This window comes from Cervus canadensis, chromosome 1, assembly GCF_019320065.1.
Source record: "Cervus canadensis isolate Bull #8, Minnesota chromosome 1, ASM1932006v1, whole genome shotgun sequence".
Lineage (NCBI taxonomy): Eukaryota > Metazoa > Chordata > Mammalia > Artiodactyla > Cervidae > Cervus > Cervus canadensis.
Window position 1 is genome coordinate 7232217 of NC_057386.1, and position 18770 is coordinate 7250986.

Consider the following 18770-nt stretch of genomic DNA (forward strand, 5'->3'; position numbering starts at 1 on the left):
ATTTAACCATCCTCAGTTCCATGAATTTTTATCAGAAATAAAGGCTGAATATTCTGACATGCCCTACTACACAACCATTTGATAGCTTAGCAGTGGTAAAATTCTCTTGTAGTTTTTTGAATTGAGGGCCAAGATTGAAATTTTTCTGAAAGAACAACCATTTTCAGCCACTATTACTGAACGCTGAATGGCTTTGGAAATTAGCTTTTGCTGCAGACTTGATGATTTTTCTTAATTCATTCTAAAATTACAAAGAAAAATATCACTTATATGCAAACTTTATATTGAAACGCTGGGCTGGAGGAAGCACAAGCTGGAATCAAGATTGCCAGGAGAAATATCAGTAACCTCAGATATGCAGACGACACCACCCTTATGGCAGAAAGTGAAGAAGAACTAAAAAGCCTCTTGATGAAAGAGGAGAATAAAAAAGTTGGCTTAAAGCTCAACATTCAGAAAACTAAGATCATGGCATCTGGTCCCATCACTTCATGGGAAATAGATGGGGAGACAGTGGAAATAGTGTCAGACTTTATTTTTGGGGGCTCCAAAATCACTGCAGATGGTGATTGCAGCCATGAAATTAAAAAGATGCTTACTCAAAAATAAAAGACGCTTACTCCTTGGAAGGAAAGTTATGACCAACCTAGACAGCATATTAAAAAGCAGAGACGTTACTTTGCCAACAAAGGTCCGTCTGGTCAAGGCTATGGTTTTTCCAGTGGTCATGTATGGATGTGAGAGTTGGACTGTGAAGAAAGCTGAGCGCCGAAGAATTGATGCTTTTGAACTGTGGTGTTGGAGAAGACTCTTGAGAGTCCCTTGGACTGCAAGGAGATCCAACCAGTCCATCCTAAAGGAGATCAGTCCTGGGTGTTCATTGGAAGGACTGATGCTGAAGCTGAAACTCCAATACTTTGGCCACCTCATGCGAAGAGTTGACTCATTGGAAAAGGCCCTGATGCTGGGAGGGATTGGGGGCAGGAGGAGAAGGGGATGACAGAGGATGAGACGGCTGAATGGCATCATCGACTCGATGGGCATGAGTTTGAGTAAACTCCAGGAGTTTGTGATGGACAGGGAGGCCTGGTGTGCTGCGATTCATGGGGTCGCAGAGTCGGACACGACTGAGCGACTGAACTCAACTGAACTGAAAGTTATTTTGACAACTAATATTTGAATCATAAGTCAAGCTGCCTTATACACTTTCTCTGCTGCTAAAAGTTAAAGGTGAGACCTCTATTCCAGCACAGATTTACCATGGATATAATTTCTGAACACAAATTACAGTTTGAGCAGTGACTTTGCATCTCTATAGGAATACAAAGGAAATTTCCATATTTCAAAATATTTGCAAATAAGGGGTTTATACCAAACCTTCAGATGAAAATGATGAAGAGAAAAGTATCAAGACACTAATACAATTCTATAAATGTCTTCCAAAACTAATATATGCTCAGTTAAAGTCATGCTTGTGGAATGATAACAGCACTTGGCAGGACCTATCTGTGTGAACAGACATTTCCAAAAGTGAAATCAGTCAAATCCTGTTACAGAGTCAGTATTAACAGATGAACATTTGTAACCAAGTTTTGATGCAGGGGACCCCCAACTTTGCAAATGTTATACTTGCCCCCCAAGCCCATTCTTATTAGTAGACCTGTATTACCAAAAATTGTGGCCAGTTATTTATCTTCAACAATAAAAATTTGTGAGATTTTGTTTTTTCTCTTGTTACATAAGTACCTACATAATATCCTGAGTCTAAACTACTTACTGTATGGTCCTTGGCAGAAAAGTTTGCTGACCCTGCCGTGGAGGTCAGCCTGCTGGTGGGGGGAGTGCGTCCCTGGCTGCAGGGGCAGCAGAGTGAGGCCATGCCAGATGCTCTTCTTAGAGCAGTGGGGAGCTAGATGCGGGTTGAGACACTAGCTGCTGCTTGCCTGTTGCCTCCAAATTTACATAGTTTTTCTAACAGTCATCTCTAGTACTTTTCTGTTTATCTAGATTCTCCTCACACTCCTCCCCCAGAAGAGTGAAAAACCTAAATGGATAAAGCTATTAAATGAGACAGCTTGGAATAGGATTAGTTGGAATTCCCTGGTGGTCCAATGGTTAGTACTCTGCTTTAAAGCACTGCCAAGGGTGCGGGTTTCATCCCTGGTCCTTGGAGCTAAGATCCCGCAAACTACACTGTGGGACCAAAAATAATAAATAAAAAGTTTAGCTGGAAATTGAGCTAGTAGCAGTTAGCGCTTCTTTTCACACCTACTTAAGAGTGATGTAATTTACTGAATTTATTGTTAATCCCATATGCCTTATCACTGTTGGGTTAATGGGTCAAGTGAGTGAATTTAGCTATCAAGTAGGCAGATTTTTGTCATTTTTTTTTTAGAACTTTGGAAAATAAAATAATCCAGTAAATATTAAAAGTATTATTTGATTTTTTTTTTTTTTTAGTTCTACCACTTTATTGCTACCAACCCATCTCCCTCCACGCTTGTGCACACATGCTCAGTCATGTAACCCCATGGACTGCAGCCCGCCAGGCTCCTCTGTCCATGGACTTTTCCAGGCAAGAATACTGGAGTGGGTTGCCATTTCCTTCTCCATTATTTGATTTTTTTTAAAAAAGATATTTGCATGTATTTGATTTTAAAAGTTTTTAGGGAAAAGTATTAGTTTTATAAAGCAATTTAGTACCTTGATACCTATGATTATATTTGTGTAAAAAGACTGGGAGAAAATTTACCAGAGGTCTAGCATTATTTGTGGTAGAACTTAGGATAAATTTGCCCTTTTCTACATTTAAAATTTTTTTGTAAGTGGACATGTTACTGTCACAATGATCTTTTATAAGTAAACCATTTAGAGGATAGTTAATACGATATCCCAAAAAGGAATGAGCGATGGCTTTGATCGAAAGTCAGCCCCCGGTGGGACACACGTGCAGACACTGCTCCTCAGTTAAGGTGAGCCCCTGACCAGCTGCCGTGTCCCTCTAACCTTCCTTGATGCTTCTGCTGCGCGAAGGTGTGGCTGTCTCCATCGGCTCTTATTTACTCAGGGCCCGGGTGGTTTCTCAACTCATCCTGGCCACAGTGGGTCACCGGCGCCTTACAGTTTGCAGCTAGTCTGTGTTCACTGACGTTTATCCTTGAGTGGAGTGCTCCCAGGAGGTGGTGGGGGAAGAATTGAGCTCTGTGGCCCTGTGCGTCCTTCAGATCTTGGAGTGAGGCCAGGGTGGCTGGTGAGTCTTCTCTCCAAACGGAGGATTCCAGGACAACTTGATTTTCCTGAGAGCTGGTTGAATTGAAGAGAAACCTTTATAAAATAGAAAGATGGGTTGGAGCTTAAAGAAGAAAATTGTGCATTTCTTCTGAAAATTTGTTTTATTTCAATCCATGAAAGAGTGATTTCTGAGTGGGTTTCTCTTTGCTGTCTGGGCACTGCATTGCTGGTTAGCACAAGGTTGGAGGGAGCCGGGAAGTTCTCATTAAACAGCTTGGTTCCCAGGTGGTGGATGGTACAGTTCTGTTAGCAGAAGGTTAGAAATTTTTCTCATTAATTATTGCTGGTTGACAGTGGTTACTCTGCCTGCCTGGATTTGGTCATTTGACCCCTTTTCTCACAAGAGGCTTTTATACAGGACAGTCTGCCCTATCCCCTGAGTTAGAAATTTCCTGCACTGTGGTCCTTTTCACAGGGAAATAAATAGTTCGGGCTTCCAGCTCTCAATGTCTGCCTGCTGGAGGCATCATAAAACTCTTGGTATTGCTTTGTGGACTTTGCCCGTTGTGCGACTTTATTTCTTGTTATATTCATTCAACAAACTTTGTTACTGTAGTGGGTTCTTACATGCTTGCTATCAAGGACTTTATAATCTAGTAACAGAGGAAAATGTACACATTAATATGCAGTGCGGATAAGGGCTATAAGAAATGTCTAGAGAAAGTGCCATAAAAACTTAGAGATGATAACTTAATTGGGGACAAGGGCAGGAGGGGGAGGGTAGGTAGATGTGAAGGAAAACTTCATGGCGGTGATGGCATCAGAAGGTTCATTACCTTTGAATTCAGCCTTAAAAGATTTTTTCGGGTGAGGGAGGGGATAGGTGCAAAGGCAGGGAAGTTAAAGATCTCTTTGCAAGATACCAAGGACTCCAGAGTTACTGGAATCAAGAGAAATGAAGCTGGGCCAGATGTGTAGGACTTGAAATGCCAGGCCAAATAGTTGGTCTTTATCAGTGGCTACTGTAGAAGCTAAAGGCTTTCAAGAAAGTAAGAATTCTGTTTGGGCTCTGGGAGGAATGATGAGCGCAGTGCAGCATCCACTGGACACGGGAGGCCAGATGCAAGGGGCCTGTTTATTAAAAGGTCTCAAGTGTTTGCCCCCGGCAGTGGGGATGGAGGTGAAGAAGCGTCAGATGAGGTAATCGGCTGCCTCCATGTCTTCTCCGAGGCTTCCCTGCCAGCTGGAACCCTTTGGAGCCCCAGCATCTGCTCGCAGCACTGTGGACATTGCTGCCCCATGGAAGCAGGCCTGCCAGGACCTCTTTCTCCAAAAGGACAGGCAGTTCTCTGGGCAGCCTCCTTGGGTTTCTACTGAGGCACTGATAGGTGCCATTCTTAGGGTCACTAGATTTAGCAAAGAAAAATACAGGATGCCCAATAGAGTGAAATTTCAGATAATGGAAAATTTTTTAGTACAAGCATGTCCCATGAAGTATTTGATGTATCAAATTCCAGTGTAACTGGATGTTCTGTAATTAATCTGCCAATCCTGACTGCTGCTCCCTCTTCTCCGGCCCTGGGTTCATCTTCCTCCGCCCCCATTCCCCACCTGTTACCCTCCCAAGTGGGTCTTCTGGGGGCTGGACGCCAGGTGGAGTATGTGCTGCCGGGGAGAGCTCAGTCTGGCCGCTGAGGGCTTAGTGGCCCAGCTCAGCGCCAGGTTTGGTCTGTGTGGACAGCACACAGGGCAGAGTTCTGTCTAATCAGACAGGGAGCCAGGGAGACACACCTGTGTCCCAGTGCCAGAGAGGGTGAGCGAAGCCCTAGGGAGCCTTGCAGGGTTCAGCCAGTGTCTCAGAATATACCTGCAGCCTGGAGGTGCTGTGCCTAAAATTTGGCCCCTCTCACACCTCACCTCCTCATCACTTCTTTTGGAGTTCTCCTTCCCTACTCACATTCCACAAAGGCACTTGGAGATCTTCACCTCCACATACTGTTTCTAAGAAGGCTGAGTGCCAAAGAATTGATGCTTCTGAACTGTGGTGTTGAAGAAGACTCTTGAGAGTCCCTTGGACTGCAAGGAGATCCAACCAGTCAGTGCTAAAGGAAATGAACCCTGAATATTCATTGCAAGGATTGATGCTGATGCTGAATCTCCAACACTTTAGCCATCTGATGCGAAGAGCCAACTCATTAGAGAAGACCCAGATTCTGGGAAAGATTGAAGGCGGGAGGAGAAGGGGACGACAGAGGATGAGATAGTTGGATGGCATCACCGAGTCAATGGACATGAGTTTGAGCAGACTCCAGGAGATAGTGAAGGACAGGGAAGGCTGGCATGCTGCAGTCTTGGGGTCACGAAGAGTCAGACATGACAGAGCTATTGAACAACAGCTGTTTCTAAGCTCATACTGTTTCCTTTGCCTAAAGCACCCTTGCTACATTCTTCACCCACAAGTACCTCTCCTTCCCTTTCCCATTTCTCTGTGCCAGCTTGGGTCCAGGATCCTCCTTCTGGGTTCCCAAGGAACCCACAGCAAACCTTCCTTATAACCTCTGCAGTTGACTGATTGCCGCTGTTACTGGTGTGTCTCCCATGGTGATGCAGGCTTCCTGGGGATAAGGACCTGCTACCTCAGCGTCCTCGGTGCGCATCCCCGCACCAGTACCTAGTAGGTGCTCAGCAAATAGCTGCTGAATGAACAGGACGCTATTTGAAGGTTTTACTGCCCCTTAAACACGTCTCTGTGATCTTTAGGGAGCACCCACCTCCGGCTTTCCCCCTGCCCAGTGCAGAAGCCTGGACACTTCTCCATACTTCAGGGATGGGAGGATTTTTTTTTTTTTTGGCCACGTTACATGGCTTGCAGGATCTCAGTTCCCCAACCAGACATTGAACCCAGGCCCTCGGCAGTGAAAGTGCAGAGTCCCAACCACTTGACCACCAGGAAATTCCCCTTGTCTGGGGGATTTTTTCAGCATTTTCATTAGCATTAGAGAAAACCTGTCTGGAAGGTCTCGGCCCTGTCCTCACACCTTCAACGTGCCCAGGCTGGCAGGGCCCGAGCACCCTGGCATGAGCCAGGGACGAGGGCTGGGCCTGCTTCCCTGTGTCCCAAGTCTCCCAGCTCTAGGTGGAGCTCGCAGGCTGGACAGAGGCTCCAGGTCAGTTGGTCCCCTCATGCTCTCTTCTGCCCACAGCTTTCTGTGCCTTCTAGAACCATCCTCCTCACTGGCTTCAAATGCCCTTTATCAAGCCATTTGTTGCCTGCATTGTTAGGACTTGAGGAAATGAATAAGAACTGGCCTGCCTGCCTGCCCCCAGTGTGTGTGTGTGAGTGTGTTTATGAATCTAAGAAACGCTCCACCAGGACACAAAGTGAACAAAACACAGATGGATGATGTGGTTCTGTGAGGGGGTCGGGCCCTCCTCTGGGTAGTGATGGGGGTGGGGCTTGGAGTTGTCTTGTTATTAGATGCAAAGTAAAGGAGAGAGATGCAGGTTGGGAGGAGGCCAGAAGGACAGCCCTGAAGCCGGGGTGAGTCAGGATGGGAATAGAATACCTCAGTCCTGCAGGTGGTCGTTCGTGAGACTGTCGGGGGAGGCATGGCCAAGAGGGAGTGTCTTCAGATGCTTCTAACATGAGCTTCACAAACAGACGTTTGGGTGGTGCTTTAGGAAACGTCTCCTGGAAGAGCTTGGCAGACAGGACAGTGACTGCCTGGGACAGGGTCTGGAGGGACACCTGGTGACCTGGGTTTTCAGTTCCAAAGCAGCAGCCTTCCTGGCGCTCAGCCTGGCGCCCATCCCTGCTCCTGGGATGAGCGAGGCCTCCTGGCCTGGCAGGCAGAACTGGACAGCAGAGACCCCGCAGGACACTGCAGAGAGGGCCCTCAAGCTCCTGTTTGCAGCCTTTCCCCTGCGATCAGTGGTTTGGCCTAGGAAACCTCGGGTGTACTCAGCCACTGAGGAAGCCCTCCCCTGGTCACCATGGGAGGCAGCTGATCGGGGAGGCCATCTGTGGTTCTGCCCTGCAGGCCGGCAAGGGACCTGCGTGTCAGGAAGGATCCTCACGCTAAGGTCCTGCCTTCAGCTTGGTCTGCTCTGGTGTCTCGGTGGAACCGGCCCCGCAGAGTAAGGCCCTTGGGGGACTGGGTGGCCCACGTCTTGCTGGGAAGCAAGGGCCGTGACCGCGCTCCTGGCCTGCTCACCGGGGGCTCCCTCTGCAGGTACCTGAAGGAATTCCGCACTGAGCAGTGCCCGCTCTTTGTGCAGCACAAATGCACTCAGCACCGGCCCTACACCTGCTTCCACTGGCATTTCGTGAACCAGCGTCGCCGCCGGTCCATCCGCCGTCGGGACGGCACCTTCAACTACAGCCCCGACGTCTACTGCACCAAGTACGACGAGGCCACGGGCCTCTGCCCGGAGGGCGACGAGTGAGTGCCGGCCAGCCTGCCCTCCGAGGAGCCATCTCCTGGGTCAGAGGCTGCCTTCGGGGGACTGCTGCAGCCTGGCCCACCTTCCTGTGACCCGGACCTGGGCTCAGAGCCTGCCATCCCCCAGGGGAGGCCCCTTCTCCTTTTCCCACTTTTGGGAGACCCGGCACAGGCCTTTCTTTTCCTAAGCGTGAAGGCCACGCCTGAGCCAAGGTGGCTTCCTGGGCCTCCTGTCCTGGTCCCTGCAGGTCACAGGACCCTCTCAGCCCACGCAGTTCCCACCATAGCTGTTTACACAGAGCCTCTCCAGTTCCCCTTTTTGCTGACTCTGAATATTTTGCCAGGGCTTCCCCCAGTGGCTCAGTGGTAATCGATGCGGGTTCGATCCCTGTATCTGCTGGAGAAGGAAGTGGCTACCCACTCCAGTAGTCTTGCCTGGGAAATCCCATGGACAGAGGAGCCTGGCTGCAGTCCATGGGGTTGCAAAGAGTCGGACACGACTGAGTGACTAAAAGAACAACAAAATATTTTGCCACAGAGCTCTGTGAAGAGACAGCATAACGAAGGACAAGCATAAGGAGGTGGCACACCTAGGAAGGTCTCAGAGGGCATACGTTGTGACCCTGCCTAATGTGTGCTTCCCCCACGCAGAGGTGGCGGTGGGGGGCCATCCTAGGGGTTTGTGGGTGCGCCTCACTGACCGTCCCGCACCAGCCCTCCCCATTCTCTCAGGGGTCAGAGGCTTGCTGGTCTCACCCCCAGCCTAATGCAGCACCCAGAGCTCAAGGCAGTTTGCCCATGTTTTGAGCAGGCTGTTTGCTTCTCTGAAGACCCCTGACCTGGGCAGCATGTGTTCTCCCAAGAGTGCCCCCCGGGAAGCTTCTTTTCAGGACAGCCCCCCCGACGGAGTAGCCTTTGAGAAGCTGACGTGGAACACCAGGCCTTGTCAGGCCCCACTTTGGGCTGCAGCCCGCTCTGGCAGTGGGAGGGTGGCTCTGTTACCACAGGAGGACTTGTCGCTTGCTCGCCTGCTTGACCCACATCGGTGCCTCCTCCGGGCCATGAAAAGCCTTCCACGGGCCAGGAAAGGGCAGGGCTGGGGGCCCGGCTGCGGCGGGGGAAGGCGAGTGACCCGCACCCCCGCTGTGCTTCAGGTGCCCGTTCCTGCACAGGACCACAGGGGACACCGAGCGCCGGTACCACCTCCGCTACTACAAGACTGGGATCTGCATCCACGAGACTGACGCAAAGGGCAACTGCACGAAAAACGGCCTGCACTGTGCTTTTGCTCACGGGCCCCATGACCTCCGCTCCCCTGTCTACGACATCAGGTGGGCTGGAGGCCGTGCCAGGCTGATGGCTGTGGGCCCCGGGCGGGACCACAGACAGAGTGCCTGGCTGGCACTCTGCTGCCTTTCTCCTCATGCCCCCTCCCTGCTCTGTCTCTCCTCCGCTGCTCTCCCCGCAGGGAGCTCCAGGCCATGGAGGCCTTGCAGAACGGCCAGACCACAGTAGAGGGCAGCATGGAAGGCCAGTCGACTGGGGCCGCGAGCCATGCCATGATAGAAAAAATCCTCAGTGAGGAGCCACGGTGGCAAGGTAAGGGTGGCCACATGGATGGCCAAGCCCCTGCCACCAGCTGCCTGTTCTCCCATAGCCTCCCCGAGCACCACCCACTGCCTTCTCCACCCCAAACCACCACCTCTCCTGGGAGGCCTGTGCCCCCTCACCCCACCTCACACCAGCCAACTGCAGCCCAGTCCTGCAGGGGCCCTGCTGGGGGATTCTCCCCCGGGACCCCTGGCCCTGGTCCTGTCATCCCAAAGTGTTAGGGGTTTCCCTCGTGGCTCAGACAGTAAAGAATCTGCCTACAATGCAGGAGACCTGGGTCAGGGAGATCCCCTGGAGAAGGGAATGGCAACCCACCCCAATATTGCCCCCTGGAGAATTCCATGGACAGAGGAGCCTGGCGCTCCCTAAATGCCTTCAGGGGCTTTCCCACACACACATGGCTGAGCGTGTACACGAGTAGGTGTGTTCTGAGCCCTCCCGAGGGCTCCCTGTTTACTCTCTGACCTGTGAGCTTCTCCAGTGAGGGATGGTGGCATCCTCTCTCCCTCTCTCCTGGGTTGCAGACTCGGCATTGGCCCACAAGGAGGGGACCCTGCTCATTGCTGTCACCAGAATCTTGGCTCCTGGACCCTTCCCAGTGGCTTCCCCTTTCCCTGCCCCCACCCTGCCCAGCTGACCCCTGCCTCTGCCCCCATGTGCAGAGACCGCTTACGTGCTGGGGAACTACAAGACGGAGCCCTGCAAGAAGCCCCCGAGGCTGTGCCGCCAGGGTTACGCCTGCCCCTACTACCACAACAGCAAGGACCGGCGGCGGAGCCCCCGCAAGCACAAATACAGGTCCTTAGGGCCCAGCAGGCCAGCCGTGGGAGGAGGGTGGCAGCAGGCAGATCAGGGCTGAGGCTGCCTGCACTGTGCTCCCGGGGGTGGGGGGCAGGGAGGCCAGCCCCGGGGGTCGCAGGACCCCAAGAGCAGTGGGAATGTTTAGGAGAGCCAAACGATCCTTTGGTGTGAAATCAGGATCTTTTCACTAGAAACTCCTCTAGTTCTGACCCAGAAGGGTGTCTTCAGGGCCAAGCCAGAATGTGGCTATAGCCTGGCTCTCCTGCGGCACAGTGCTGGGGGGAGGGGAGGACTTGGCTGAAGGGAAGAAAACCGTGTCCTTCTGGTGATGTAGCCAAGCTGGGCAGGGAAGCAAAGCCTGGCTTCTGGCCCGAGTAAGGCCCTCACTCTCCAGCTGATCTTTACTGTTTCTGAGCCTGGCTTTTCGAAGCCAGGAGACCTGAGAGGGGCCCTGAACAGCTGCGATCTCGTTAGCATCCCCCAGGTCCAGTCTGTGTCCCTCTGACCCACCCTGTTATTGAACCAGGTCGTCTCCATGTCCAAACGTAAAGCACGGGGACGAGTGGGGAGACCCCGGCAAGTGTGAGAACGGAGACTCTTGCCAGTACTGCCACACGCGCACGGAGCAGCAGTTCCACCCCGAGGTGGGCCTTGGCGCCGCGACCCTTTGAGGGGCGGGTGTCCTGCGAACGTGGCTCCCTTAACGCCCAGAGGCACGCTGGAAAGTCATAGCCCTGACCAAGATCATGAGTGGGAATGATCCCTCTGTGAGAGCTGGATCAGGGCTGGTTGCGCGTGTGACCCAGGAAGGGAGGTCGTCCCTGGCGTGGGGGTAACCATGTCTGCTTACTCTGTCTTGAGCAAGAAGTTGGTAGGGAGAGACTTAGAGAAGTGGCCTCGAGTGGGGAGGAGAAAGAAGAGACTTCTAAGCTAACCCAGCCCTGCGGAAGGCACCCCGGCTGCTGTTCCTCTCTGCCCAGGCCTGACCTGCCTCTCTTCTGCTCTGCCCTCCAGATCTATAAATCCACCAAGTGCAACGACATGCAGCAGTCGGGCAGCTGTCCCCGAGGACCCTTCTGCGCCTTTGCCCACGTAGAACGTACGCTCTTCCCGCTGCCCTGGGGCAGGGCCCGTTACCCCGCCCCGCTCCCCTGCTGTCTGTCAGCCAGCAGTGGGCCCTGCGCACACTGGGAGTTCCATTCCCCCGCCGCCCCACCCCACCTCTCTGGAGCTGGCTGGAAACCCGGAGCTTCCAGGGTGGTGAGAGAGCAGGGACTGTGCCCCTGGTGGCGCGCTCAGAGTCCCGGCAGAGCCCCGGCCACTGCCTCTCCCGTGGCGGACACCACTGATGGGACACGGCGCTCCGCCCTGCTGGGAGCAGAGCTGTCCAGGCGAAGCCTAACGCAGCCCCCCGAGTCATCGCAGGTTTTCAAGTAACCTCACCCAAAAAAAAGGAATAGTGTTAGTTTTAGTATATTTTTATTTAACCCAACATAAAATAATATCATTTCAAATATAATCAATATAAAATCAAGATTTTTTTTCCCCCAAACCAAGTCTTTGAAAGCCGGTGTGTACTTGAATAGCTACAGCACGGTCCAGTCCAGACCAGCCACATTCTGGTCTCAGCCGCGGCCTGTGGTTCTGGGCTGCCGTGCCGCTCAGCGCAGCTCCACACCGCCCTGCCCGTCTTAGAGACAGGCCTGAGTTACTGCCCGTGTCCACCCCAGACCACACTGCTGTTGGTCCTTAACCCCTTCCTAGCCTTAGGCCTTGTCTCAGGGATTAGACTAAAGAAGAAATTGCAGGCCCACTGAGGGGGAAGCATACACTCGGCTCAGAGGTGGCCTGGGTAAGGCAGCACAGAGAACTGATGAATGGCCCAAGCTTTGGAGTCGTGTGGCTTGGGGTTCAAATCCCAGTTCTGTTTGCTAGCTCAGCCACCTTGAGAGATGTACCTAACCACTCTGAGCCTGTTTCCTTATCTGTAAAATGGAGGCCATGATATCACTTCCATCTTCCAGTCATTGTGAAGATTCACAATTCATACAAATCGCCAGGCACATAGTAAGTGCACAGTACGGTGTGTGATATTGATAGAAATAAGGAGGAGCCTTCCCTTCATACACAGGGGGCTATGTGGTCTCCTTTAAAGAGACCCGCAAGCATTTTTGGAGGGCCGGAGCTGGCTCGGGCCTGCTGACACCCTGCCCCCGTCTCTTGCAGAGCCCCCCCTCAGTGATGACCTGCAGCCTTCCTCAGCTGTGTCCAGCCCCACCCAGCCAGGCCCCGTCTTGTACATGCCATCTGCTGCCGGAGACTCGGTGCCTGTGAGCCCCTCGAGCCCGCACGCCCCAGACCTCAGCGCTGTACGTGCCTGTCTGGGGGTGGAGGTGGGGGCACCATTCCTGCCCAGAGCCAGCATCTGCCTGTGCTTGGGGAGGTGGCCTCTGCCCAAGGGGTTCTGCCCTTTGAGCTGCAGGGTTCTTCTGTCTGTCAAAAGCTGATCGTGGCTGGGGTGGTGTCCCCAGAGCCTGTATCAGCCTGGGTAGAGCTGTAGATGGGACAGAGAGCCTCATGAGGTTCTGCGTTCTCAGGTGCTGGTTGCTCCCCCTGGCAAATGGAAATGGAACTGAGCCTCTTGCTGGAGACTCTCCCTCTGACAAGGGGATGGAGGGTGGCCATGCCCCACCTGCATCCTGCTCACTAGCCCACTCTCTTCCTTCGCTGCAGCTCCTCTGTAGAAACAGCAGCCTCGGCAGCCCGTCTAATCTCTGTGGCTCCCCACCCGGCTCCATTCGGAAGCCCTCCAATCTGGAAGGCCTTGTCTTTCCTGGGGAGTCTGGCCTTGCCCCTGGCAGCTATAAGAAGGCTCCTGGCTTTGAGAGGGAAGACCAGGTGGGAGCTGAGTACCTGAAAAATTTGAAATGCCAGGTAAGGGGTGCGGGGGCAGCCCAGTGAGGTTAGCCATATTCTGCCTGTGGCCGGAGAAGCCCTGGAGGGTTGTCCTGGCCCAGCTAGGGGGAGCGTGACCCGGAATTAGAAAGTCCTTGATGCCAGCCTCTCGAAGACTTAAGAGAGTGGGTGAGGCCATCCCATTTTACAGATGAAGACAGGCAGGTTAGAGGTGAGCTCCTCACCCAGCATCAGAGCCATCAGCCGAGGGCTAGGGTTCCCACCGTGGTCTTCTGGCCCCATATCCCGTCTCTGCTCTGCCCTGTGCTGCCTTGGTGGAGCAGTAGGGCCTTGGGGAGCAGGACAGGAGGGTCCGGAACTGGGCTTCTCTGTGACTTGGAGTCACCGTGGAGGAGAGGAGCAGCGCCCTGGTCTCCAGGGGAGGGAAGGAGGGTGCGTGTGAGTGAAGGAGGGCCACACAACAGCGCCTCATGCCTCCTCGCCCCCAGTCCCTGCAGCCTCCGCAAGCTGATGCTTGGGAGGACTCTTAGGCTCAGGCGGCCTAGCACCACATTCATCTCCTGCTCCCTGACTTTTCTCTCAGGCCAAGTTAAAACCCCACTCACTAGAGCCCAGGAGTCAAGAGCAGCCTCTGCTTCAGCCAAAACAGGTATAGAGCCCTCAGCCCCCGCCTTCCCCTTCTGGCACCCGCTGCAGACAGGATAGGCCCAGAACCCCAGGAGGCTTCTTCAGGGAGCTCCCGGCACCGCTTTCTCTACAGATTGAGGGCAAGATTAAGGTGGGGCCCCAAATCCAGAGGGGGTGGGGGTCAGGCCCTGGAGCCCCTCACCACCTGGACTCATTCATTAGAGAAAAAACTCATTGAAAAAAAAAAACTCATTGAGCAACTGGCACTGAACTTGCTTCCCCCTTCCCTACTTAAGGGTTTTAGGGGCGAGGGGGCCTGCAGTCTCCAGGCCACACGTCTCCCTCTCCAGCCCCTCAGGAGGGTGTTGAGGGAACAAGCCGAGAGCTGGGACGCGCCCTTCCCATCTGCCCAGCCAGCCTCTGCCGCCAGCCTCCATGGGCGGCCATCCCATTCCATCTCTTCTTCATTCTCGTTGCAGGACATGCTGGGCATCCTCCCCGTGGGCAGTCCCCTCACCTCCAGCATCTCTTCCAGCATCACCTCCAGCCTAGCAGCCACTCCCCCTAGCCCTGCTGGCACCAGCAGCGTCCCTGGCATGAATGCAAATGCTCTGCCCTTCTATCCCACCAGCGACACGGTAGAGTCGGTCATAGGTAATTGGGCCACTTCTGTTGCGAGTCTAGGAGCAGACTGTAGCCAGGGATACTGGGTCTCTGAAGTGCGGCTGGTCGCTTCAGACATCAGTCTCGGGAGATCAGAAGGTGGGCGCTGCGAGTCCTTTGACCTGGACAGAACATGCGTCCCCAATGTGGGGCCGAGATGGCTTTCAAGCACGTGAGCCCCTCCATGTGCTCTGCTGTGCATGTTGGAAGAGGGGCCTCTCGCCTTGGGGGTGTGCAGTCTTATTCCACCACAGGCGTCAGTCAGCCCCAGCGGGCGTCCTTGTGAACAGCCCGCCGGCTGTCCTCAAAGCGCCTGGTCATTAGATGCCCCTGCCCTCTCCTCCGCAGTCACGTGTGGGTGAGGCTTGGTGCCGGATCCCCACAGGCACTGGGGTGACAGATGAGACAGGCTGTTCCTGCACTCCCCGTCCAGCTCCGCAGAGTGCAGTGGACAGGTGCTGGGCAACTGCTAGGCACTAACCAGAGGAGGAGGCCTGTGAGCAGGGGCTCGTTTTCCCCTGGGGCCAGCAGAGACGGCTTCAGAATGGAGAGCCACTTGGCCGGGGGTTGGTCTGGGCGGAGGAGCAGCCCAGGCACTATGGAGCCTTGAGATGTGGCAGGGGCAGGAGAAGAGGCAGTTAAGGGCAGGTGGGTCCAGATGGCAGGGCCTGGAACCTGGGGACCATGTGGCCCCTCAGGAGGCCGGCCGGCTCATACGCCGCTCACTGCCTCCAGAGTCCGCGCTGGATGACCTCGACCTGAACGAGTTTGGGGTGGCTGCCCTAGAGAAGACCTTCGACAACAGCACGGTGCCCCACCCAGGCAGCATCACCATGGGTACTGGGCGGTGGGGGGCGGGGGCGGGTTCACGGGGTCCAGCCTGGCCCGGGGGTGGGCCAGCGGGCAGTCCCCTCTCGGTGTGGCCCCGCATGGCTCACCCAGCCCTCACTCCCCGCTCCCGGCCTCTCTTGCAGGTGGCAGTCTACTGCAGAGCTCCGCGCCTGTGAACATCCCCGGCTCCTTGGGCAGCTCTGCCTCCTTCCACTCCGCGTCCCCGTCCCCTCCCGTCAGCCTCTCCTCACATTTCCTGCAGCAGCCCCAGGGCCACCTGAGCCAGTCAGAGAACACATTTTTGGGGACCTCAGCATCCCATGGATCTTTGGGTAAGAGCCAGTATGGCTCCCTAAGGCCTGGGGCGGGAATCTGGGCTTTTGGAAAGTGCCTTTGGGTGTTCTCTCCCGGCTGGAGGCAGTACAAAGCGGAGGTAGAGCCAGGGACCTGGGCTCAGAGGTGAGTCAGGCCTCTGGTCCGCCATGCTCTGAGCTGTGTGAACACGGACAAGTGACTTAACCTCTCTGCCTTAGTTTCCTCTGTCATGTGGGTATAATGGCAGTACCACCTCGTAAGCTGGTGCTGAGGCTTAAATAATGCGCGTGAAGTGCCAGGTGCCAGACTGGTACACAGTGAGGAGCACGGCCTCAGAGCTGCCAGGGCCTCCGCCTGTTCTCTGTGCCAGTGTGGTGGCTCTGCCCATCACCCAGAGCTCCTGGAGGCCAAGGGAGAGGTCGAACAGGGTTGCCCCCAGCGTAGGGTGGCCTTCCTGGCCGGCAGAAGTGCCAGGGAGACACAGCTCTAACCCCACAGGCTGTTTGCCAGACCCACCATTGGAACTGTGAGGAGCGGGGCTCTGGAAGGCAGGTCAGAGCAGAGGGGCTAGAAACGGGAGGAGGGGACCTGGGTGTATGAGTGGGGCCCGGTGAGCGTTCACTGCGGGAACAGATGTAAACCGGCGACGCCCAGCCGGCTGCCTCTCAGTCACCAGCAGCTACTACTCTCGACTCCCCCTCTAGCAGCTGTTCCCAGAGACCAGAAACACCACCCTGCCCCCCGGGGCCCCCGAGGGTGCTGGCCGTCCAGGTCACACTGAGCCTGTGCCTCCGCGGTGCGCTTTGACTTTCCCACCAGGTGTGGGTTCTGCCCTGATCTCTGGAGACACTTAAGAATGGTGTTGAGCCGTCAGCTTCGGAGGCTTAGAGCTATGTCTGTCTGACTTGCCTCACACATTCTGGAGGCATCTTGTCGGTAGCCCTCCGTACTGGCCACCCATTCATTCATTCCTTCCCCGCTGAGCAGTATATGGATACAGTGTGGGCTCAACCATCCCTGCTGGCGTGCTGTGGTCTTCTGGGGGAGGCGCAGGTGCCAAGCCATGAGATCATACTTAGAGACCCTCACGATCGTGTGGAGGCAAAGGGCCGGCTCTGTGACTCAGGATAATGGGGGGACCTAGCCTGGAGGAAGCACACCCGAGTGAGAGGACGGGTGCAGCGGCGCGCCTGGCCTCCAGGACGGGCCGGGAGCCGTGTTCTCCACACAGGACGCTGCCGGTCACATGGCTGTACTTGTGTTGCTTGGAAGACAGACTTAAATCCATTTGGTTCTGGAATAATCTGATTATATTAGTGGGAAAGGGAGCAAGAAAGAAGTCATTAGAGTGATACATGTGGGCAGAAGGAGGCCAGAGGTGGGTATAGGGCTCCCTCGGAAGTCAGGGGGCACCTTAGGGGCCACGGAGCAGGGGCACATGGTATAAACAGTTCAGTTCAGTCGCTCAGTCGTGTCCAACTCTTTGTGACCCCATGGACTGTAGCACACCAGGCCTCCCTGTCCATTGCCAACTCCCAGAGTTTACTCAAACTCATGTGCGTCGAGTCGGTGATGCCATCCAACCATCTCATCCTCTGTCGTCCCCCTCTCCTCCTGCCCTCAATCTTTCCCAGCATCAGGATCTTTCCAGTGAGTCAGTTCTTCACATCAGGTGGCCACAGTATTGGAGTTTCAGTTTCAGCATCATTCCTTCCTGTGAATATTCAGGACTGATTTCCTTTAGGATCGACTGGTTGGATATCCTTGCAGTCTAAGGGACTCTCAAGAGACTTCTCCAACACCACAGTTCAAAAGCCTCAGTTCTTCAGTGCTCAGCTTTCTTTATGGTCCAACTCTCATATCCATACATGACTACTGGAAAAACCATAGCTTTGACCCGACGGACCCTTGTGGACCAAGTAATGTCTCTGCTTTTCAATATGCTGTCTAGGTTGGTCATAACTTTTCTTCCAAGGAGTAAGCATCTTTTCATTTCATGGCTGCAGTCACCATCTGCAGTGATTTTGGAGCCCAAAAAATAAAGTCTGACACTATTTCCACTGTTTCCCATCTATTTGCCATGAAGTGATGGGACCGGATGCGATGATCTTAGTTTTCTGAATGTTGAGTTTTAAGCCAACTTTTTCACTCTCCTTCATTTTCATCAAGAGGCTCTTTAGTTCTTCACTTTCTGCCATAAGGGTGGTGTTATCTGCATATCTGAGGTTATTGATACTTCTCCCGGCAATCTTGATTCCAGCTTGCGCTTCATCCAGCCCAGCGTTTCTCATGATGTACTCAGCATATAAGTTAAATAAGCAGGGTGACGATATATAGCCTTGACGTACTCCTTTCCCGATTTGGAACCAGTCTGTTTAAGCAAACACCCACCGAATGACCAGGTGAGGGCTGAGCAGGTGATGGCGCTGGGTGAGCACATGGCTTAGCTTATTGCAGAGTGCAGGCCTTTGGAGCCAGATGTCCCAACTGTGTACTGGCTCTCCCGCTTACTGTTCCTGTGATTCCTGGCAACGTGTTTTATCTCAGTTTACTCGTTGTAAAACAAGGGGGTTGGGCCCAGGGCTCCCTGAGCTCTTCCTGCTCCAGCTCTGCCATCATCTGAGGCTCTGACCCGTGTCTTGCTTTCCTTAATCTCCTCCCGGGCCTTCATATCACAAGAAGGCTCTCCTTCTAACCTGACAGTAAAGTTGGGATCACAAATCACCATGCTCTCCGGCTGCTCTCCCCAGTCCCATGAATCACCTTGGGAGGCAAGTGAGGGGAACCCCACTTTACAGACAGGGATGCTGAGATGCAGAAGTAACAGGTGGCACTTACACATCCCTGTGAAGTTCCCAGCCTGGCACTACTGGAGCCTGGCACAGACAGCCCCCGGGAGCCCCCAGGCAGGACTGACAGGGCCCGGGCCCAAAGCCCTTCAGAGCGCTGATGGCCCTCCCCTTCCCGGGGCAGGTCTGAATGGGATGAACAGCAGCATCTGGGAGCACTTTGCCTCTGGAAGCTTCTCCCCGGGCACTTCCCCTGCCTTCCTGTCAGGGCCGGGGGCTGCCGAGCTGGCCCGGCTTCGGCAGGAGCTGGACGAAGCCAACGGCACCATCAAGCAGTGGGAGGAGTCCTGGAAGCAGGCCAAGCAGGTACTGAGCTCCCAGGCCCACCCGCCTTCCCCAGGGCCCAGGGCATTCAGCCGGAGCCTGTCTTACACGGAGTGGGTGCAGGGGTTGGGGGAGCCAGGGGTCCTGGAGTGCAGGGCAGAAACGTGGTTGTTTATTCTCTGCCCCGTGGAAAAACTCGCCTTGTCAGTTGGGATCCTGG

General features: G+C 54.3%; 1 protein-coding gene across 4 annotated transcripts in view; it reads left to right on the forward strand.

The window, feature by feature from the left end:
• The window catches only part of UNK (unk zinc finger), a 33484-nt gene that overhangs the window by 11809 nt on the left and 2905 nt on the right, over positions 1–18770 (forward strand). For 2 of the 4 annotated variants that reach the window (XM_043461117.1, XM_043461106.1), the window contains exons 2-14: positions 7464–7673; positions 8828–9004; positions 9142–9272; positions 9947–10082; positions 10612–10729; positions 11100–11184; positions 12312–12454; positions 12819–13019; positions 13585–13650; positions 14108–14282; positions 15027–15128; positions 15266–15454; positions 18411–18592. In XM_043461117.1, coding sequence (XP_043317052.1) covers positions 7464–7673; positions 8828–9004; positions 9142–9272; positions 9947–10082; positions 10612–10729; positions 11100–11184; positions 12312–12454; positions 12819–13019; positions 13585–13650; positions 14108–14282; positions 15027–15128; positions 15266–15454; positions 18411–18592 — 1915 coding nt within the window. The remainder of the gene's footprint in view (positions 1–7463; positions 7674–8827; positions 9005–9141; positions 9273–9946; positions 10083–10611; positions 10730–11099; positions 11185–12311; positions 12455–12818; positions 13020–13584; positions 13651–14107; positions 14283–15026; positions 15129–15265; positions 15455–18410; positions 18593–18770) is intronic. The other 2 variants (XM_043461089.1, XM_043461097.1) reach the window with 2 other exon arrangements.